The sequence below is a fragment of the Notamacropus eugenii genome, chromosome 2, assembly GCF_028372415.1.
Source record: "Notamacropus eugenii isolate mMacEug1 chromosome 2, mMacEug1.pri_v2, whole genome shotgun sequence".
In the NCBI taxonomy this organism is placed as follows: Eukaryota; Metazoa; Chordata; class Mammalia; order Diprotodontia; family Macropodidae; genus Notamacropus; species Notamacropus eugenii.
Window position 1 is genome coordinate 92,305,157 of NC_092873.1, and position 24,030 is coordinate 92,329,186.

At 42.5% G+C, this 24,030-nt stretch overlaps 1 protein-coding gene across 1 annotated transcript in view; it reads left to right on the top strand.

Moving 5' to 3' along the window:
- DEF6 (DEF6 guanine nucleotide exchange factor) overlaps positions 1-23,380 on the top strand; it is a 42,750-nt gene extending 19,370 nt beyond the window's left edge. The window contains exons 4-11 of the mRNA XM_072641843.1: positions 12,988-13,215; positions 13,296-13,442; positions 15,214-15,322; positions 16,303-16,601; positions 18,578-18,744; positions 20,724-20,922; positions 22,350-22,440; positions 22,833-23,380. Of these exons, the coding sequence (XP_072497944.1) occupies positions 12,988-13,215; positions 13,296-13,442; positions 15,214-15,322; positions 16,303-16,601; positions 18,578-18,744; positions 20,724-20,922; positions 22,350-22,440; positions 22,833-23,044 (1,452 nt within the window). The 3' untranslated portion in view covers positions 23,045-23,380. The remainder of the gene's footprint in view (positions 1-12,987; positions 13,216-13,295; positions 13,443-15,213; positions 15,323-16,302; positions 16,602-18,577; positions 18,745-20,723; positions 20,923-22,349; positions 22,441-22,832) is intronic.
- The last annotated feature ends 650 nt before the right edge of the window (positions 23,381-24,030 follow it).

Genomic DNA, 24,030 nt, shown 5'->3' on the forward strand with positions numbered 1-24,030 from the left:
GTATATGATATGCTATATTACATACTTTGTATATACACTTTGAGTTGTGCAAAGTATTTCACAAATATTATCTCATTTTATCCTGACAACAATCCTGGGGGGCAGAGGCTATTGTTATCCCTATTTTGCATATAAAGAAGTATGTAGACAGAGATTTAGTGACTTGTCCAGGGTCTCATAACTACTAGGTGTCAGAGATGAGATCTGAACTCAGGTTTTCTTGACCCCAGGTCTAGTATTTATATTACCTAGCTTCCAGAGGATTATATATTTAATCCTAGAGGAAAATAGGTAATCAATGGAATTTATTATCTAAGAGCAGGACATGGATCCATTTGACAGATGAATGTAGGAAGAACTGGAGTGGGGAAAGGCTTAAGGCAACCAAACCAATGAAAAGGCTACTGTAGTAGTCCAGGCATGAGGTGATGAGAGAGCCTGCTTCTGGAGTAGATGGAGTGGCCTTGGAGTCAGGAAGACCTGGGTTCAATTTCTACCTTGGATTATATATTATATTCTATCATATATGATATATATGTATGTATATACATACATGCCTCCCTATATGTGTATATACAACACACATATATGTATATATGTACACATATACACACATACATACATACATATAGATAGATAGATAGACAGACAGACAGACAGACTATCTATGTGAACCTAGGAAAGTCACTTGACCTCTCAATGCCCAGGCAACTTTCTAAGACTCTCAATTGTCCTGCAGGGACTTATCCACATTGGTGAGATGGCTTTACCATAGGTGCATCGTAAAACAACAATGATAATGTTTATTATAAACCACACGTGGAATCAGGACAGACAGATGAGCCCTAGTAGAAAATGCTAGCCTGAGTTAGAAAATCTAGATTCTCATACAGTATCCCCCTGGAATAGAATAGGTCCCTGCTCTTCTCAAAAACCACCCTATTTAAGAGAAGAATCTCTTATCTAAGAAATCATCCCCTGCTTATTGAAGAAGAAAGAGAAGGAATTGTCAATGAACTGGCTTCTGATTCTCTCTGTCTTGTACTAGTCTCACCCTATGTATCTGTCCCATCTTTCTTTCTTTTAAAAAAATTTCCCCCTCCTCTTGATTACTGATTAAAAACTTAGGCTTCAGTTTAACCCAATTCAACATCTGTTGATCACCTACTACATGCAAAGCACCTCAAGAGATATAAAGATAAATTAGACATAGGTTGTCTGTGAGGAAGTGAGACAGTTCCACACAAAACTGTGCTGTAAATTTGGGCATTTTCTATGCATAAGAGAGTAGTCTACCATCCTGGTGTGTAAGAGATCTGAGTTCAAATAAGGCTCCAACACAGTTTTTGCTGGGTGACCAGGTGAGTAAGTCACTGCTTTTTGAGTAAAACTCAAGAATGTTCCGGTAAGCTATTAAACAAAGAGTTGGGTGAGCCCAGAAAGGGGAGACTTTCACTTCTGGTTGAGAGGATCAAGATAGTTTTTGTGGAGGAAGGGGCATTTGAAGGATTTCAGTAGTATGAGATTTCAACTGGTGGAGATGAGGGCAAGAAAGATGAGGAAGGGCATTCCAGAGTGGATCCACTGAACAAGTATCCACAGAAGCAGGAAGAGGGAAGGGAGAATGAATGTGAGGTGGTCAGTTGGTCCCTTGGAAAATGCAGGGTGTATCCTGATGTTGAGATTTCAACTCTGCCCACCCAGGGACACCAAAAACTGTTGTGGTTTCATGATGTGTTGTGGTGGAACAGTCTCAAAGAATTCAGAGTCCGACCACCTCTAATCCAAGTGTAGGCATTTTTTGAGATCGATGCCTCTCATGAAGCAGGCTAAGTTCCAAGAGGAACCAGCAACTTCAGAGAAAGCAAGATGGATTTTTATAGGTAAAGATGCAATTACACAACAGAAATTATGAATATTAAAAAGACAGGAAGGGTTTGTTAAGGGATTAGGTAATAGGGGAGGGGTCTCTTCTATGGTTCTATGGTTAAACATTCTGGCCATGATGCTCTCCAGTTGGCTAGCTATTGTGGCCCTGTTTGGTCAAGATGAATAGTTAGGTACTACGGTCCTGTCTTGGGCTAAATGGATTGTGGTTGAGTACAAGAACGCACCAGTTCAAATATATGAATTGGATCTGAAGGCTGTGGTTAGCTAGGGGCAGTGGACCTGCTGTTCAGTGAGGCCTATAAAGAAGTTAGACTACTGGGGTGGGGGCAGCTTTGTTAAGATTCCATCACTGATAGTGAGGTGATAGACTCAAAGTGCAGACTGAGACATATTTTTGTGGACATGGTCAAATAGGAATTAGTTTTACTTGACTATACATGCTTTGTAGCAGGTTTTGTTTTTCTTTCTTCATCAATGGGAAGTAGGGAGAAGGTAAGAGAGAGAGAGAGAGAGAGAGAGAGAGAGAGAGAGAGAGAGAGAGAGAGAGGATAAATCTTTGTGAAAATAAAATATAATTTAATTTTTTAAAATAGAAAATACAAGCATATTGAGCATTTCCTGGTAAATATAGTGCTAGACTTGAAATCTGGAGGACCTAGATTCATATCCTGCCATAGACTCTTCCTAGATGTGTGATCCTGGGCAAGCAATTGAACCTCATTTTACTCATCCATAAAATAGGAGAAGATATGGTATAGGTGGCTTCTGAGGTTCCTTTCAGCTCTAAATCTGTGATCCTGTGGTAGATAGGCAATGTGGCCTCATGGTTAGACAGCTGGTCTTGGAGTCAGGAAGTTCTAGCTTCTGACATTAGCTATCCTGACATTAGTATCCTTGACCCTAAGTGAGACAAGTCATGGAACCTCTACTATAGGTCTTCTACTCAGCTGTCAAATTATCTTCCTAAAACACAGGTCTCACCATACCTCCCCCTTCTCCCTTATTCAACAAACTCCAATAGTTCCTTATTGCTTCCAGGATCAAATACAAAATGTTCTTCTTGGCATTCAAAGCCCCCTCCTAACTAACCCCCTCCTACATTTCCAGTGTTCTTACACTTACTCCCTGATACATGCTTCAAAATCCAGTGACACTGGCCTCCTGGCAGCTCCTCTCATGTGATGCTCCAGCTCCTGACTCAGGTTATTTTTTCTGGCTCTACCGCAGAGTGAATGTCAATAGTGACATTTCTCTTTTGACTATCAGCTCTGAGGGTTTTCCCCTCCCAGTTTGATTTTTTTTTTTTAATTTAAGGGGCCATCCCTTGACTTACTTCTTAAAGAGGCCTATTCACTGAATGAGCCTTACCTCACTCAAAGTGAGAACCTGCAAAGGTCTTACCCTAAAAAGGTCAGGGTGTCCAGAGTCTCACATCGCCTCCTGAGCCAGCTCTAGTCATACTGGATCCAGATGGTTCTGGAGGAGAAAGTGAAACTGGTGACCTTGCACAGTCCTCCCCTCACTCAAACAACTGCAAATCATGTCATCATTTCCCTGATATCATGATCCTCTTCAAGAATGAAGGACAAACCCAAGACCACAATGCTCTCTCACTTCATCTTTCTGCAGGCTTCCTTCAGATCTCAACTACAGCCCTGCCTTTTACACGAAGACTTTCCCAGTTCTTAATCTGTGGCAGGTAGAAGATGAAATGATTGAGGAAAACAAAGGTTCAGTCTTCCTAGCATATCAACTTACTAAGCAATGCATGCCAATTGCCCAACAAACACACCAGGCTCCTTCCTCAGCTTAGGGCTAGACCATGAATACAAGGAAGACTGACTTTTATACGCTAAAAATAATTAATCAAAACAGCCAATTATAGTTAAAAGGAAATAATACACTAGGTAATCTTATTTCTATTTGGATGAAAGATTGGGGGTTTTCCAAGTTGGGAGGTGGGAGTGAATGGATACAATTTCCTGAATTCAGAAAAAGAGGTGTCCCACTCTGCCCAAGCATCTGTCAACAATCAAAGGAACATGGAAACAATATTGATTGATCAGTATGAGGGCAGTTTTCAAACAAGACATACTGGTTGTTTGAGGTGTACAATTGTGAGAAAACTCCTTGCATTAATCTGTGGATCTGACCAAGTTTCTGGTCAGCATTCTGTCCTTAGTAAAGGGTCTTTAAGCACTAGAGAGAGGTGGTCCAGTTTCCCAACCATGCAGAACTAAGTTCAAACAATACAATAAGTTTTCTTCCAGTTCTCATGAGTGAATAGTTTTCTCACAGGAGAGAAGTTAGGTTAGACTCATAATCAAATAGAAAGGGAACTTGGCTAGTTCCAGAATTGTCACCAGATGGAGTCAGTGTGGTTTACTCAGTTCTCACAATTAACCATTTGTTGTCTTAATTCCCTGATTCTTAATTCCTCAATCTTAGTATGCTCTCTCTGAGACCATCTCCAAAAATTTTTTTGAAAAATACACACACATACACACACAGTTGGGAGGCTCAAGAAAAGCTTTATAAAGAATATGGTGGTTGAACTAAGTTGCTTTTTTTTTTTTTGCTAGGCAATAAAGGTTAAGTGACATGCCCAGGGTCAAGCAGCTAGTAAGTGTCAAGTGTCTGAGGTGAATTTGAACTCAGGTTCTCTTGATTCCAGGGCAGGTGCTCTATCTATCTACCCAGCTGCCCCTTGGACTAAGTCTTAAAGGAAGGAAGGGATTTTAAGACAGAAGTAAGAAAGGAGTGAATTTTAGGCATTTGGGACAGCTAGTGCAGGGGTACAGAGACTGGAGATGGAAAGTGATGTGATGTGATGTGTGTGTGTGCGTGTGTGCGCACACGTGCATGTGTGTGTAATGGAGAAAAGGCCAATTTTCTGAATTGTTGACTTCAAGAGTGGGAGCATGTCCTTCTGGAGATGAGGCTGGAGGGATGGATTGGGGCCAGGTTGTATAGGGCCCTAAAAGCTAAACAAAGGAACTTGATTTTTGATCCTAGAGGCAATAGAAATCAATGGAGATGATGAAGTAAGGGAGTCACATGGTCAGATCTGTGATTGAAGAAAATCACCTTGACAGTTGTATAGGGTAGACTGGAGTGGGGAGGGAGGCAGGGAGACCCATGAAGAGATTAATGCAAAAAAGGAGGCAGGAGGTGATGCCCTGGCTGTGAGAGTGGAGAAAAGGGGTCAGATGTGAGAGATGTTGTGAAGGTAGAATCTTCAAGATCTGGTGTCTAATTAAACATGGGGAGAGAAGGGGTGAGAGAGAATGAGGAATCAAAATTTATGAACTTCAGTGACTGTAAGGATGGTGGTACCTTTCACAGAAAAATAAGGAAGTTTGGAAGAGGGAAAGATAATGACCTCAAATTTGGACAAGGTGAATTTAAGATGGCTATGGAAAATTTACTTGGAAAGGTCTAATAGACAATTGGTGCTGACAATTGGAGAGACTGAAGCCTAGAGGAGAAACTGAGGCTGGATATATAGATCTGTGAATCATCTGCATGGAGATAATAGCATATCCTTCAGCTCCCAAGCTGGTTTGAAAATCTCCTGAAGACCAATTCTTTGATGCTAAGTAAGAACATCTGTTCCCCCAAGGTCACTTCTAGGTGTGGTATGGATAAGGATACTTCAAGACAACCATCTAGTCTACTAGACTGGTTCAGCGTTGAACTGGTTCCCACTGATTGCTCCTTGGGACTGAATGTCTCAGTAGACTCAGTTGTCGATCTCTTGGATAGACTCTAGTTCTGGGTACCTCTGATGGCTCTTTTAACACGCACGCGTGCACACACACACACACACATCCACACACACACACACACCCACACACACACACACACATATCACACTCCATCTCCAGTCTTTGTGTCTCTGCTGTCCTAGGTGCCTAAAATTCACCTTTTAATTCTTCTACCTCACAAGGATGTAGCCTAGTCCTTTACATCTCCAACGCTCCACCTACGCGAAGGAAGAACAAATGCAAAGACACAAAGAAAAAAGCTGGATGTGTTTACACCCCCATGGTCATGCCATGTGGGGAGCTAAAAAGCCTGAGACCTCTCTCCCCACCTGGAGCCCTGTAACAGGTCTTTCCTCAGTCACCACCAGGAAGGAAAGAAACAATTGGCCGGCTGTAGCTTAGCAGCCAATGAAAAGACTTGTTTGGTTTGTTTGTTTGTTTTTTAATCACATAGTAAGCGGACCAGAAATAATCACATAATAGCTGCACATGCTTTGAAACAGAGCAGGCCCCCCCAATGCATTATCACACACTTGCAGAACCAGATTCACCAACCACCATCCCCCTAAGTGAGTTGGCAGCAGGGAGAATCTATTGCATGTATTCTAAGGACTGTACTTACCTCACAATTGGCCAGTCCCCCATTACACTCTGCAATTGTTAAAAGTCATGGGATATGAAAAGGTTACTGAGAGAGGGGAATGAGGGAGAAGGGGACCCAGGACAGAACCTTGCGGAATACCCACAGTTAGGGGGCATGATACAGGTATAATACATACACCTTTATCATATACATGATAAAGCCAGCAGATGAGACGCAAAAGAAACAGTCAAACAGGTAGCACAGCAACAGGAAAACCTAGAGGGAAGAGAGTGTCCAGGGAAGAGAGTGTCCAGGGAAGAGTGATCAGTAGTGTCCAGTGCAGCAGACAGATGGAGAAGGATGAAGCCTGAGGGAGAAAAAACCCCATCATATCTGACAGTTAGGAGATGATTGGTAACTTTGGAGAGAGTGGTTTTAGATGGGTGAGAAGGTCAGAAACTGAAACTTTAAATGCCAGTGGAGTTTACATTTGATCTTAGAGGTAATAGGTAACCACTGCACTTTATTGAGAAGAGTGGTGACTGGTCAGAGCTGCTCTTTAGAAAAAAAAATCATTTTCACAGCTGTTTGTAATATTCACTTCCTTGTAGCTTCCACCCATTGCTTCTAGGTCTGCCTTCTGTATCACTCATAAGACAAGCCTTTAATTATTTTTGTTTAGTTACTTTTCAAACTTGTCTGACTTTGTGACCCCTTTTGGAGTTTTCTTGGCAAAGATATTGGAGTGCTTTGCCATTTTCTTCTCCAGCTCATTTTATAGACAAAGTGAGGCCATCTCCAGTCTTCCTGATCTGTATCTTACCACTGGACCCAGATGACTCTGAAGGAGAAAGTAAGGCTGGTGACTTGGAACAGCCCTCCCTCAGTTAAATCCAATTCACTTGCAAGTCATGGCATCATCTTCCTGATGTCATGGTCTTCTTTGAGAACAAAAGACAATCACCTTATAGATGAGGGAACTGAAGCAAACAGGGTTAAGTGACTTGCCTAGGCTCACACAGTTAGTAAGTGTCTGAGGCCAGATTTGAACTGGGGAAGATGAGTCTTCCTGACATCAGGCCTGGAACTCTATGCATTGTGCCACCTAACTACTGTTTAATTATATAATGCTCTTCCAAATCCTAAAACGATTAAAGGGGTCTTAGAGACCATTTAGCCCCAACTCCTAATGTGAGGTTCTACATAAAAGATAAGGTACAGTGAATGAACTGGCCTATTTTCTTTCTTCTTTCCTCATACTCTATGCTTTATCTCTGGTCTCCATGTCTTTGTCTTGGCTGTCCCTTACACCTGGTATGCTTCCCTCCTCAACTCCACTGGCTTCTTTCAAGTTCTATCTAAAATCCTACCTTCTACAGGAAGCCTATCCTGATTATCTTTAACGATAGTACATTCCCTCTATTGATTATCTCCAATTTTTCCAGTCTATATTGGAGATATATATATGTATATATATACACACACACAAATCTATATATATATATCCAATTTATCCCATTTATATCTTATTTGTACATAAGATTGTCTCCCTAAGCAGACTGTGAGCACCTTGAGATCAAGGACTGTCTTCAGCCTTTCTTTGTATCCTCACTGCCTAGCACAGTACCCTGCATACAGCAGGCACTTGATAAATGCTTATTGATTATTGAAAATTAGTAGCAGAGTGAATACGCCATCTCCCCAATCCACTATTTTTTTCTGCTGTATTATTCTTGTTATTTTTCTACCAGAAGCTACGGGATAGGTCATGGGTGGGGGGCAGGGAAAAGAGATAAACCCAGCTTGTATGTTAGGGTGGGGTGGGGCTAGGTTTGAAAGGAGCAAGGTGAGTTTTCAGACAAACACCCTGTTGACCAGAGCTGCCTCTAGAGAGACCTGACTGAAGATACTAAGTTGCTCTCTATGACCTGCCCCAAAATCGTCAGCAACTTTGTGCGCAGCAGCAGGATACATGTAGCCCAACCACTTCCTGTTCCTCTGCAAGAGGCTTTCTTGGCCCAGTCCTGTGCCCCACCCTCTCTACCCTCCCACCCCCAGTCCCCTCATTTTCCTTCCCAGTGGTAGATTGATGTAATGGAAAAAGAGACCTGGGCTGTGGTCCCAGGTGTCCCAAACTCTATTGTGTGACCTTGAATAAGTCACTTCCCCCCTTAAGGGCCTCAGTTTCTTTCCCTGTAACATGAGGGAGTCAAACTATAAGATCTCTAAGGTCCTTTCCTGTTCTAACTTTTAACAATTTAACATATATTTACTTAAAACCTACCTACTTCCTGTTTTGCATATTTTCACATGTTTAATTGACAAATTGCTTGCCTTCTCAGTGGGTAGGGGAAGGGGAGAATTTGGAGCTTAAAATTTTTTAAAAAAGGATGTTAAAAATAAATAAATAATGGTATATTTTTAGAAAAGGAAAAAAAAACTTCCTTCCTCCTGTCTTTCCAAACTTTTGCTACTTTAGTCCTCTCATTGCATTTTACAACAATCCAGAAACACTGACCTATTTGCTTTCCTCATACACTATGCTTCATCTCCAGCCTGCACGCCTTTGTCCTAGCTAGAATCTACTCCTGGTATGATCTCCCTCCTCACCTCTGCCTCTTGGTTGCTGCTTTCTTTAAGACTCAGCTCAAATCCCACCTTCTGCAGAAGAGCTTAGCAGAAGATATTTTTCTGAGATGGCTTTCCATCCACTCTGTACATATGTATATCCTTGCTTATTTTCATGTCTGTCTCCCAGACAGTATGTGAACTTTGAGGCCAAGGATATTTTTGCCCTTCTTGCATCTCTAGTGCTTAACACAGTGCCTGGTACATTACAGGTGCTTAATAGATGCTTGTTGACTGACTGGCTAACCATCAACCATGAGGTCAGCCATGAACCACTGAGGACATGAAGGTGAAATTAATTGGTCCCTGCCCACCATGGAAGCAGCATGTTGGTGGTGTTGTTCAGTTGTTTCAGCCCCCATTTAGGATTTTCTTGGCAAAGATGCTGGACTGGTTTGCCATTTCCTTCTCTAGTTCATTTGACAGATGAGGAAACTGAGGTAAACAGAGTGAAGTGACTTGCCTAGGATCACACAGCTAGTTAGTGTCAGAGACCAGATTTTAACACAGGAAGATGAGTCTTTCTGACTCTAGGTTGCTGTGCCACTGAGTTTGGCTTGGAAAGGGAGGAGAGGAGAGAAGTGGGACAATTTGGCCAGGAGGTAATTGCAATAGCCCAGTAAAGAGGTCACAAAGGTTCATTCTAGAGGGAATAGAATGGAGGGGACAGATAGAAGGAGAATCAACAGGACTTACAACTGATTGGACTTATGACAGATGGAAGAGTCAGAGATGACTAAGGATTAAGCCCTGATGACTGAAAGAGCAATAGAATTAGCAGCTACAAGGAAATGAGGAGGAGGGGTGGGTTTTGAGGGGAAAGATGATAGGCCTACTTTTGGACATCTGAGTTGGAAGCAGGGGATTCAGGGAAAAAATCTCCAGCTGGCAGTTTTAAATGCTAGGCTGGATGGAGCTCCAGAATTCAGAAGTGGAGCTATAGATTGAGGAATCATCTGCATTGCTGTTCAGTCATTTCAGTCACAGTCCATTCTTTGTGACTCCTTATGGGGTTTTGTTGGTAAAGATATTGGAGGGGTTTGCCATTTCCTCCTCCAGTTCATTTTACAGATGAGGAAACTGAGGCAAATGGGGTGACTTGCCCAGAGTCATAGAACTATCTAACAAGTGTCTGAAACCAGATTTAAACTCAGGAGGATGTCCAGGGCCTCGCACTCTAGGAACTGCTTAGCTGCCCATAGTCACCTTTGTAGTGGTGATAATTGAAGCATGGGTGTGGCTGAGGTTACCAAAAGAGAAGTGATGATGTCCACTGATAGTTGAGGGTTACTCACACTTGAGGAATTGGAGGCAAATGGAAACAGAGAAAGATTAGTCAGAGTTAAGGGTGGGGGCAGCATCGCTGACATATTAAAACATGCCTTATAAGTCAAGCCAACAAGCATTTATGAAGGGCCTCCTGTGCCTAGCACTGTGCTAAGCCCCAGAGTCATGATGAGAGGCAAAAAATGGTCCGTTTGCAAGGAACTCTCCGTCTAATAGGGAGATAATATACAAACCACTATGTATAAATAAGACATATAAATGGGATAAATTGGAGATCTTCTCACAGGGAAGGAGAAATTATTTCAGAAGTGGGAGGTGGGGAGGTAATAGACCCAGATGCAATTGGAGAAAGAGCACTGGAAAAAAAAAAAGACTGTTAAATGTGGCCATGAGATCAGCGGGAACCCTACAGACAGCAATTTCAGGAGAGTATTGGGGATGGAAAACCAGATTGCCACAATGGGAAGGTTGGGTTATAAATTTTCACAGTTGCCTCCTAATTCTTTCCCATGCTTCAAGTATCTTCTCTCTCCAATATAAACACCACACAACTAAGGGAGTGATTATCATAAAACTCATCTGACCATTTTTTCCCTCTTCCTGACATAATAAAAGCTCTCTACCTCTAGAATCAAATATAAACTCCATTTCAGAGGATTTAAAGTTCTTCATCACCATCCTCCTCACCACCACCATCATCCTCGTTATCATCATCCTCATAGCTAATATTAGCATAGTGCTCTAAGGTTTACAGAGCTGTTTACATATATCTTCTCATTTGATCTTCCCAACTAACCTATGAAGTAGATCCTATTATTATCCCCATTTTAGAGATGTGAAAACTGAGGTTGAGAAAGGTTGAATGATTCCCTAGGGTCACAGGTATCTGAAGTCCAGCCTTCCTGGCTCCAAGTATGACCACTTCCTATATTACACATTACTGGCTTTCATGTGTTCTCCTATACAGTAGTAATTTTTTTAATGAGGATCTTTCATTTATTCTTGAAGAATTAAACAAGAACTATTTTCTGGCGTTCCTCAATGCTTCGTGTGTTTTTAGGTTGGGTGGAAATGAAGAATGTATCCATAGCATAAGATACTTTTAAAAAAATTTTAATTTATGAGATGATTTTCCATAACATGGTATAATTTTTAAAAGATGATTGCACATCAGACTGCAACTCTATTATGTACAACTTGTCATTCCTTTTAAATATAGGATAAAGTAACTTTTTTTCTTTCTCTCTCTATCAGTTCTTTCTCTGGATACAGATAGCGTCTTCCTTCATAGGTCCTTTGTGGTTAATCTGGGTATTTATTATAGTCAAAATGGCGAAACAAGTTGTGGGATATGTTCCTATGTAGCAGTATTGGCACACTTTCTCCCATACAGCATTTCATCTCTCATCTCCGTGCGTTTTCACTGGCTGTGCTCCATGTCAAGATGCTCTCCTTCTCTACCTCCACCTCTCAGGACTCCTGACTTCCTTCAAGACTTAGCTTATATCCTACCTTCCACATTAGGCCTTTCCTGGTACCCCCAGCTTTTTATCATCATTATTTCTTTAAGCAGAAAGGAAAGAATTCTAAGCTGAAGTGCATGGGGATTGGGTAGAGTTCTGAAAAAGGTTGGGTCTCCTGGAGGGTCTCACTAGTTATAGAATCATAGATTGTCAGAGGAACCTTAGAACTGGGCATACTATGGGGTAATGGAAAGAGCACTGGGTCTGATGTCACTGGGCCTGACTTCAAATCCTGCTCGTGATGTCTTCTACCTGTGTGATCTTGGGCAAATCTCTTAACTTCCCTGGTTTTCTTACCTGTAAAATGAAGTGCTTGTCCCCTGAGGTCCCTCCCAATTTACAAACTAATAACCCTACTATTTTAGTGCAGCTAGATGGAACAGTGGATAAAGTGCTGGACCTGGAGTCAAGAAGATTTATCTTCCTGAGTTCCAGTCTGGCCTTAGACACTTTCTAACTGGGTGACCTTATTTGCCTTGGTTTCCTAGAATGTAAAATGAGCTAGAGAAAGAAATGACAAATCAAAAACTCCAGTACCTTTACCAAGAAGACGCCAAATGGGGTCACAAAGAGTTGGACAAGACTAAAAAAAAACTGAACTGAACAATCCTATGATTTAGCTCAACCCCTTGATAATTATTCATAATAACTGGTAATTATTGTTTATTAATCGATGATTAATAATTATTATTTTTATAATTATTAATAATTGGTGATTATTAATAATAATTGATGATGATCAATGATAGTAATAATAGCTAGCATCTGTATAATGCTTTAAGGTTTGCAAAGCACTTTATAAATATCACATTTTTATCCTCACAATTATTCCTGGGAAATAGTTTCTCTCCTTATCCTCATTTTACAGATGAGGAAATTGAGGTGGACAGAAACTGAGATGGACTTGCCCAGGGTCACATAGCCAGGTGCTCTATCTATCTTTTTTTTTTAAATTAATTAATTAATTTTTAATTTTAAGCATTCATTTACACAAGATTTTGAGTTCCAAATTTTCTCTCCATCTCTCCCTACCCCCCTACCCTGATATGGTATGTATTCTGATTACTCCTTTCCCCAGTCTGCCCTCTCTTTTATCTCCCCCGCTCCTTATCCCTCCCTTACTTTCTTGTAGGGGAAGATATGTTCTATTTTGATGAAGCATGAATCCATACTTTGGACACAGGAATCGTCCCTGGGCCTTAGCAATCCCAGCATCACCTTTCCACTTTAAGCCCTTGGTTCACAGGGGTGCCCTGCCTGTATCCTCTGGGCTGATTGCCCTCTCTCATTGGTTCTCCCACCTTCCTAGGTAGAATACCTATTGAAGAAGGTCCACAGCAGCATGAGCCTAGAGCAGGGATTTGGGGAGTTGGAAGAGCTGCTGGCCCAGGAGGGTCAATCTCCAGGTGGGCTGAGTGTGTGGCAATTCCTGGAGCTCATCAACTCGGGTCGCTGCCTTCGAGGTGTGGCCCAAGACACGCTCAGCATGGCCATCCATGAGGTCTACCAGGAGCTCATCCAAGATGTGCTGAAGCAGGTGAGACAGGGAAGGGAAGGGCTCTGAGCAGGGAGAGGGGAGAGAACAAGGGCTCAACAGCATCCCTGTTCCCCATGCAGGGCTACCTGTGGAAGAGGGGCCATCTGAGGCGCAACTGGGCAGAGCGGTGGTTCCAGTTATTGCCAGGCAGCCTATGTTACTATGGAAGTGAGGAGTGTAAGGAAAAGAGGGGTACTATTCTCCTGGACACCCAGTGCTGTGTGGAGGTGAGAAGCCAGCAGAAAAAAGGGGAATGTGAACCTCAATTTCCTCTTCTATAAAATAAGAGAATTGGAACAGATGACCTCTAAGATCCTTTTCAGGGCTCTGATTCTGTCTTCTACATAAATTTCTAGAGATTGTCTGACCTTCAGGACCAACATGGAGGCAAGGGGGTTACCCAGAGGAATTGGGGTGGTCAGGAATGGGGGTAGAAATGGGAGAATGGGCACAGTTGATGGGTGGACTAAGAGGTAGGGGAATGAAAAGGATTTGGGCATATTTTAGTACAATGGTTGTTGTTCAATCTTGTCTTACTCTTTGGGCTTTCCTGGGCAAAGACAATTTGCCCTTTCCTTCTCCAGCTCATTTCATAAATGAGAAAACTGAGGCAAACAGGGTTAAGTGACTTCCCCAGGGTCACATAGCTAGTAAGTGTCTGAGACCGGATTTAAACTTGGATCTTTCTGACTCCAGGTCTGGCACTCTGTCCACTGAGATATGTAGCTGTATTTAGTACTGTGAAAGCAGAGGACTAAATCAGTATCTGAAGATCCAGACCAAGGAAAAACCTAGAACAGGCAACGCTATCAATCCTCTGGTGTGCCAGTTCAGTGTGGACTGAGTACCTATGTAAAGTACTCACAGTGTGCCCAGCACTGTACTAGTCCCTGTGGGACATACAAAGTAGTATAAGATACTATTCCTGCTCTCATGGAGCTCATAAGTTGATCTCTTTGGGGAATGTCTGGTTTGGTACTTTCACTCAGTTATTTCCCATTTTTCTTATATATAGTATGTGCATACATGTTTGTTGTCTCCTCCATTAGAATGCAAGCACCTTGAACTATCTTTTGCCTCTTTTTGTATCTTCAGTACTTAGCATAGTGCCTGGTAGATACTAGTGCTCAATAAAAGTTTATTGATTGATTGATTAATGGTGGAAAGAAGCCCTGATCTTATAGTGGAAGATTTCAGTTCAAATCCTGACCAACATTTAGTAGCTATGTGACCCTGGGGAAAAATGATGTAACTTTTCTATGCCTATTTCTTCATATGTAAAATGAGAATAATAAAAAATAGAGATAATTCTATTATATCACAAAACTGTTAGGAGAGGGGTGCAATAGGAGTATAAACTGTTACTATGCATATCAGGGAAATAGCATAGGACAAGGAAAGAAGTCAGAAGACCTGGGCTCAAATTTGGTCCTCTGACACTTACTAGCTAGGTGACCTTGGGCAAATCATTTTCCCTCTCTGGGCCTCAGTTTCCTTAGCTATAAAATGAGAGGGTTGGATTAGATAGCCTCCAAGCAAGCTGTGTGTGAGGGGTATGTGAACTTTTAAAAAATTATTATTTTGATAACAATTGCAACATAATTGATTTCTTTTGTAATCTTATGTATTCAATGTTATGCATTTAAAAACATTATTCTGAGAAAGGATTCACAGGTTTCACTAGACTGCCAAGTTTGCTATTATCACCTCCATTGTGCAGATGGGGAAACTTGGGGGATCCTAAACCCCCCCAAAAGTCTATAAACCCCTGCTTTAGACGTAAGAGCCTATGAACACACAAAGAGAATTCTCACTACAAGTCAGTGTACAAGTCCTGATTGTGTGGTGCTGTGGGAGCCCAGGAGAAAGATCACTGTGGGCTGTGCTGGTCAAGACAGTCTTCACCTAAGAGGTAACACTTGACCAAGCATCAGCCCAAGGTGATCAGTCAGATCAAGGTGATGTGAGGAGGGATGATGATCCATCTCCCCCAAACAGGTGCTACCTGACCGGGATGGGAAACGCTGCATGTTCTGTGTGAAGACGGCAACACGTACATATGAAATGAGTGCTTCAGATACCCGTCAGCGTCAGGAGTGGACAGCAGGTCAGTTCTGTGATGTAATAATGACAGAAGTACTCACTACAACAACTAGGAAACTGGAATTGTGGCCTCAGTCCTGCCACTTACTAGAAAAGCAAAATCATGTCACCTCTCTGGGTCTCAGTTGCTTCATCTGTAAAATGGGCCTCATAAGGCTTTAATTGGCTCAAAGTAAGGGATGGATCCAGATAATAATAGCTAACATTTATATATCACTTAAGGAATTACAAAACACTTTTATTACTACTGCTACTACCATAACCAGTACTTCTACTATTACTACTACTACGACAACCACTACTGTTGTTGTTCTGTTGTATCCAACTTTTCTTGATCCTGTGGACCATAGTATGCTAATACTGTCCATGGAGTTTTCTTGACAAAGATACTAGAATGGTTTATCATTTCCTTCTGCAGTGGGTTAAGGCAAACAGAGGTTAAGTGACCTGCCCAGGGTCACACAGCTAATAAGTATCTGAGGATAGATTTGAATTCAGGTCTTCCTGATTTCAGGTCCAGCATTCTATTCACTGAGCTATCTAGCTGTTACTACTACTACTACTACTACTACCTCTTCCTCCTCCTAAGCATTTGTATAGTTCTCTAAGGCTCGCAAGGCATTTGACAAATATTTAATTTTATTCTAACCATACCCTGGCAGGTAGGTGCTATTATCACCCCATGGTGCAGATGGGGAAACTGAGCCAGAGAGATTAAGTGACTTGCCCAGGGTCACATGGCTTCTAAGTGTCAGAGGCCAGATATGAACTCACATCTTCATGATTCCAGGTCTAATCTTCCTTGCCTAGATATATAAGATGATGTCTCAAGGACCGTTCTGGCTCTGAAATCTGTCATTCTCTAGTTCCTTTCTGAGTATCCCACGTAGCTTACCTACCTCCTGATCCTAGGCTCACTGACTCGCACACTGACCGGTTCCTTTGTCCCTAACCGAGCCCTGTGGCTCTTGCTGCCTCCCTCAGCAATCCAGACGGCCATCCGGCTGCAGGCTGAGGGGAAGACCTCCCTTCACAAGGACCTGAAACAGAAACGCAGGGAACAGCGCGAACAGCGGGAGCGGCGCCGACTGGCCAAGGAGGAGGAGATGCTGCGGCTTCAGCAGCTGCAAGAGGAGAAGGAGAGAAAGTTGCAGGAGCTGGAGCTGCTGCAGGAGGCACAGAGACAGGCGGAGCGGCTGCTGCAGGAGGAGGAGGAGCGGAGGCGCAGCCAGCACCGGGAGCTTCAGGAGGCTCTGGAGGAACAGCTGCGCGAGGCTGAGCAGGTGAGCTCGGGGCTGAGCGGGGGAATCTGACCCCGCACCCCTCTGGGGCGGGCGGCGTAGACCGAATCACGGCAGCTGAATGTGAATCCCGGCTCCCACACTTACTGTGTGATTTTGGCCAAGTCTGCGCCTCAGTTTCCTTTGTCAAAGTTGGAGTTTGCACTAGATCAGGGCTGTCAAATACCCCGCCAGATGGCCAAAGCTGCAAAACTCCAGAGTGTAGTCCCGACCACATTAAAATGTCATTGGGAGATGTTTTATTGTCACTGTTCAATCGTGTCTGGCCCCATTACCTCATCTGGATTTTTCTTGGCAAAGATACTGGAGTAGTTTGCCATTTCCTTCTCCAGTTTATTTTACAGATGAGGAAATTGAGACTAAGTAAAGTGGCCCAGATTCACACAGCTAGTAAGTGTCTGTGGCTAGATTTGATCTCAGGTCTGGGGCAGACCTCTATCCACAGTGCCACCTAGCTAGTTGTCCCATGAGAACTGTTTCACAAAATAAATAATGCAATGACAATTCAGTACAAAATAGATAATGTTAATTTGTGGGGTTTTTAAGCCAATATATGGTCTTCAGGGATCTCTATTTGGTATGAAATCAAACTGTAATCCTATTATCAGTTCTTCAGAAATTAGGGGAGTAGGGAGCTATGTTGGAACTGTGCTAAATAACGTAAAGATGTAAAGATGAAAGATGAAAGTGAAAATAGTCTCTGCCCGAAAGGATACCACATATATGTATACAGACACCTAGGGATAAAAGACAAGGGAATACACTTCTACCTGGACTTGCCCTCTACTAACATAGCCTTCATGAATCTGGGATCACCAAAGTAATGGGGAAAGGACCTATTTGTACAAAAATATTTATAGCTCTCTTTGTGGTGGCAAAAAACTAGAAACTGAAGGGATGCCCATCTGTTGGGGAATGGCTAAACAAGTTGGGGTATATGATTGTGATGGAATACTTTTGTGCTATAAGAAATGATGAGCAATATGGTTTCAGATAAACCTGAGAAGAGTTATATGAATTGATGCAAAGTGAAGTGAGCAGAACCTGAAGAATACTTTATACAGTCAGAACAAGATTGTAGGGATAACTGGTTGTGAAAGATCAGTGACTCTGATCAAGAGAATGATCTAAGACAATTCCAAAGGACCTAAAATGAAAAATGCTATTCACTTCCAGATGATGAGTTCTGAATTCAGAATGAAGCTTTTTTTAAAAAAAAAAAAACAACTTTCTTTCTTTGTCTTGAGTTGTTTGGATTTTTTTGTCTGCATTTTCTTTTGCAACATGGCTAATATGAAAATATGTTTTGCATGACTTCACATATATAATCGATATCTCAATCAAACAATTATATTGATTATAAAAGTGAGGGAAGGAGAGAATTTGAAACTCAAAATTTAAAAAAAATAAATGTTAAAAATTGTACATATAATTGGGAGATATTTAATGAAACGTGTTTAAAAAAAAGAATCTGGCATCTTGTGATCTCCTCCATGTCACCATAAGGCATCTCAGGAGGACTTCTGAAAAAGATTATTATGGCACAGTCTGTTGCCCCCCCTGTGCCTAGCATGAAATCCCTCCTCATCTCTGCCTCTCAGAATTCCTCCTTTTCTCTAAGACTCAGCTCAAACACCACCTTCTACATCATTCTCTCCAGCTGCTAAAATCTTTCCCCCAAAATCTCTTTGCCTTTGTAGCCTCAGATTTCTATATATGTACATGTTTTCTTCCTCAGCTAGGCTCTTTGAAGGCAGGGATTGTATTCACTTTTGTCTTTGTGCTTAGCACAGTGCTGGGCACATAGTAGGTGCTTCATAAATAACTGTTGAGTGGTCAATCAGTAGATTGGCTATTATGATATTGGGCTTCTGACTCGATGCCCTCAGAAATTCTGTTCCTTTATGTACTGGTTCTGCTGCCCCCTTGGTGACCCTGTGCTTCCTCCTCTGGATCAGGCACGAGCCTCCATGCAGGCAGAAATGGAGATGAAGGAAGAAGAGGCCATCAGGCAACGACAACGTATCTCTGAGCTGGAGGAGATGCAACAGAGGCTACAGGAGGCTCTCCAGCTAGAGGTGAAGGCTCGCCAGGATGAGGAGTCCATGCGCTATGCCCAGACCAGGTAGGTTGCACCTGCAAACAACCAGGACACTCTGCTCTTTCCCCTAATTGAGCCCATTCTCAATCCTTTCCCTGGGTCTACTGGGACTTACCTCACCCTAACTGTTCTATAGACCTAATCCCATTCCACTTTTGTCCCTACCCCAACCTCACCCCCAGTAGATAGATCACCATTGTTCAGTTGTGTCCAACTCTTCATGACCCATTTCGAGTTTTCTTGGCAAAGATACTGGTGTGGTTCACCATTTCCTTCTCCAGCTCAACAGATGAGGAAGCTGAAGCAAACAGGGTTAAGTGACTTACCCAGGTATCACAACTAGGAAGTGTCTGAGGCTAGATTTGAACTTGGATCTTCCTGACTCTAGGTCTGGTACCCTACCTGTTGCACCACCTAGCTTCTCCAGTAGATCTTACCTATAATAAATAATAACAATAATTCATGTGTAAAAGAACTTTCCGATTTACAAAGTTCTTTATCTACATCATCTTGGAGTTCTCATAACAGCCCTGTGTAGAAGAAAAAAATTAATACTGTAAAATACTAAAAAAAAAAAAAAAAAAAAAGGATTATAATCTGTGTTGTAGCCTGCCAGAAGCAATTTTTTAAAAATTAATTTTAGGTTAATTTAAATCTAATCAGTATTTGTCATCCTTTGGCTGTTTTCCTAAAACCATAAAACCACTCACTCCTCTGACCAGTTCCCTTCAAGGGTTCTCCTCTTCATTTCATCAAAGGTGAAAAGAAACTTCTCTCTGATTCCCACCTCAATCCCTTCAGGGCATAGGGAAAAGCAGGGATCTTTAACTTATCTTTGAACACATCTTAACTAGACACAAGGTATGCATAGTCAGGGTGTGCTGGTAAATGTTTAACTTACAAAACATAGGCTTTTAAATTTAATCTGCATTTTTAATATTTTCTCCATCACTTTCTTAAGTCAATACAGTCAGCAAATCAATAAATCAAGCCCTGGTGTGTGGCATCTGCTCTTTGCCAGTTTCTGAGGTGGAAGTGCTCACTTTCTGGGTGAGAAATTTAACAGTTGGCTCTTCCAGGCTCAGTATGAGAAGAATGCGGCAGTGGATAGAGTACTGGTCCTAGGGTCAGGAAATCTGGCCTCAGTCACTTACCAACTAACTGTGTGATCCTTGGCAAGTCTCTTAACCTTGTTTGCCTCAGTTTCCTCATCTGTAAAATGAGCTGGAGAAAGAAATGGCATATCACTCCAGTATGAAAGAAACCTCCTATGGGACACAACAACAACAACCACCACCCTTAATCCATTTTCTTAGTTGCTGTGACTTTTTAAATACTGTCCTAAAAGATAGAGGTTAGTCCTAAGAGAAGGGGGAAAGGGATTTAGTGGAGGATATTGTTTCCAAAAAAGTTTGATCAAGAGCTGATAAGGTTTCTTTCTTTCAGGAAAATCTGAAAAGGCAGACAGATAAAATTTTTAACCTTTCTAGTTGAACTAAAAAGAAAACTTTAATATGCTTCTATATCTCTGAGTTAGGGGGTGCCAGAATTTTTTTTCCTTTTTACTTCCTTTTACAGAAGAGGAAACTGAAGCCTAAACTGGGGACATAACTTGCTCAGGGTCACACAGCTAGGAAGTGTCTGAGGCCACATTTGGACTCAGGAAGATGAGTCTTCCTAGGCCAGACAGTCTATCCACTGTGCCACCTAGCTGCTCACAATAAAAATCATAGTTAACATTGATATGGTGCTTACTACGTGGCAGGCACTATACTAAGTGCTGTATAATTATCATCTCATTTTGTCTTCACAACAACCCTGGGAGGTGAGTGTAATTATTTGCTCCATCTTTACAGTTGAGGAAACTGAGGCAAACAGGGTTAAGTGACTTGCCCAGGGACACATCTTCCTAACTGCAGGCCCAGCCCTCTATCCACTGCACCACTTCGCTGTCTGATGTTAGGTTATACTCCTTCTTATTAACCTCCCAAACCCCTGGACAGGCTTCTGGAGGAGGAGGAGGAGAAGCTGAGGCAGCTGATGCAGCTGAAGGAGGAGCAGGAGCGATATATAGAGCAGGCACAACAGGAGAAGCAGGAGCTGCAGCAAGAGATGGAGATCCAGAGTCGCTCTCTGCAGCAGGCACAGCAGCAGCTGGAGCAGGTGCGACAGAACCGGCAGCGGGCAGATGAGGACGTGGAGGTGAGAACCTGGCATCACCCCAAGGGGTCGGCATTCCATCCACCCAGCGCTGCGCAGCTTCCCTCCAAATACAGCTACAACAAATAATCATTGAATATCGACTGTGTCCCTGTTGTGAGGGGGTGTAGGAGAAGTGTGTGAAACTGTCCTCACCCTCAACATCTTTATAAGCCAAGGGCAGGGGAAAATACCCATACTTTTTTTCTTGAAGATTTTACAAAGATCATATAGATTATATATGTATACACACACACACATATATACATATTTATATACACATATATACATATATATAATTATAGAAGATTCACCAAATACCAAAAAACCACTGGTTGAGATTAACAACAAAAAGACATATGTGTGTGTATATGTGTTTGTGTGTGTATATATATACGTATGTGTATATATGTGTGTGTATGTGTGTATATGGTATATTATATATGTGTGTATATAGTATATGTAAGGATTGGGTGTTTTGTTTTGTTTTTTAGCATCTACTTCTCTGGTAAGGAAATGGTTATCAGCACAACCACCCTACCCTTTTATGTACTGTATCAACTTTTAGTGGAACAGGAGTTTCATTGTTGTTGTTATTTAAAAATGAGATCTGTGAGCCCCAGTTTAAAGGCTTTGCAATTTAACAACAATGGTGGTTGCTGGGAATATCTGGAGACATTTCTCTGAGCAGAGTTCCTGGTTGAACCTATGTACTTGAAAAGGTAACTGACCACCCAGGGTACTGTTAAGTAAACGTGAGATGAGTAGTTGACACAATAAGGGGTGTATGTGTGTGTGTGTGTGTGTGTGTGTGTGTGTGTGTATGTATGTTTGGCACTTGTCCATTGTTATAGATTCCCAAGATCATAGAATCATAGATTTGGAGTTGGAAGGGACCTCAGAGGCCATCTTGTTCAACTCCCTGATGAGACCCAGGGAGGATATTTGCCTAAGGTCACATAGGCAATAAAGAGTGGATATAGGATTTGAACTCAGATCCTCCTAGTCCAAAGTCAGTGATTTTCTTTCCTTATTGTGCCATAATGTTGGTTCTTTAATTTCATTCTATTCAATGCACATTTATTAAGCACCTACTGTTTACAGATAACAGAGTTGGGGCTAGGAGAGATACAGAGTTCAATAAGACATTAACACCTACCTTCCCTGAATAGGTGGAGTTATATGTATGAAAATAACTGTGGCAATACTGAACAAGTTAAGTGCTTAGGAGAGGTATGAGCAAGATGTTTGTGGGGTATTTCAGGAAAGAAGGCTCTACCCTGGGTCCCTTATATCTACCACCAGCCAGTACAGCTCACTGGGAAAGGTAATACTGTGCCAAGAGTCAGTTTTGCCTTGCCTCTCCCTCCTCTGGGCACCTTCTCTGCCTTGGACCCTGTAATAGCTCTGCTCTGTTCATTTCCTGGCAGGCGGCCCAGAGGAAGCTTCGCCAGGCCAGCACCAATGTCAAGCACTGGAATGTTCAGATGAGCCGACTCATGCACCCGATCCGGCCTGGAGGTGAGAGAGGCTAGTGCCTGGGACTTCTGTGCGGAGGCTGCCACAGGCCTCTGGGTAGACAGCTGGGGAAGGGCAGCTAGAGCAAGGGGCAGGGATGGAGACAGTGTAAAAAGCATCCTAGGTACGAGGTGACAACAGATAAGCCAGTTGGGTTGGACTATAGAGTACATGAGGGGGATACCTATGAAACCAGGTGAAGTGAAAGGTTATTATTATAGTATTTGGGACAGAACCACTAAAAGAAGTGGCCAGCTCTCTGAGGCCCCATTCCTTCTTCTCTGGAGCACTGGAAACACAGCGGAAATAATAGCATGGGGTGGAGTGGGAGGAAACTGATACATTCTCTCTCCTTATTCACACTTCCCCTGTTCTTGTCCCCTTTCCCCCAACAGACAAGCGTCCTCCCACCAGCAGCTCCTTCCCTGGCTTCCAGCCTCCATTGCTAGCCCGGCGAGACTCCTCTCTGAAGCGTCTGACCCGTTGGGGATCCCGGGACAGTGAGACACCCACAACCAACAGTTGTGAACCCCAGGAGCCCCTGAATAAAGGGGATAAATCCTCTGCCCTTGCAGAAGAGCAACTCAATTTGGAACCGACCAACTAGGCTCCTGAAGACCCTCTACATGACTTACACAGCTGGACTGTGGATGAAACCAGTCATCTGCTAGAAGAAATCATTTAGGCCAGGATGTCCAGGGGTTCCACAGTGGGGTCAGGTACACCTTTCCCATGTGGCTTCTGACCTCAGACAATTGAGGGCCCTCAGGATACTGATCTTTGACTTAGTCCTAAGATCCTGCCAATGGAAGCTAAGACAGAGGGACCGGAGTGGGGAGCCAGGAGCTCTCTGCCTGGTCCTATCCACCTTCATTCCTCCAGGCTGTCAGTACAATGGATTTGTTAATGTACAATTCTAAATAAAACCTACTCTTAGAATTCATAGATGATGTGGTGTCTTTCTGTCTTTTCTTGGAACCCTATACTCATCTTTCAGTCAGTCAGTAAATATGTTAATCATTCATTTGACATGTATTTACTAATCCTTCCTGTGTGCCTAATGCTGTCCTGATCTCTGTGTAGGATAAAGAAATAGGACCAGGCATGGTTCCTGGCTTAAGGAGTTTACAATATAGTTGTAAAGATAAGGTATAAAACAGGGGTGAGTGATATATAGCAATAGTAATAGAATTGTGTGGTGCAGTTGGTAAGTGCTATGGGAGACTGTTAAGAAGAATAAGTGAATAAGTGAAAAGTATTTACTAGAGAAGAGCTGAGATGATGGAGTAGCAGGAAGTAGAACTTGGCTCCCTATTACAGCTACTCCAATCTAGAATATGCAACAGAGTGAGTTCTGAATGTGAAAACCAAGGGAAAAAAAACACAATGAGCCATTTTTCCAGGTCAAGTCAGCATAGGGAGACAGACAGAGAGGTCTGTAGACATTGAGGATAGAGTCTAGGCAGAATCTCCCCAAGCAGAGCATTCCAGTGTGACAAGTGAAAGAGACCAAAGCAAGGAGAAGTCCCAGACCCAAAAGGGCCTATCTTTGTGTGAGGTGAAGGAACAGGTGCCAGGTGGCAATTCTTTTGC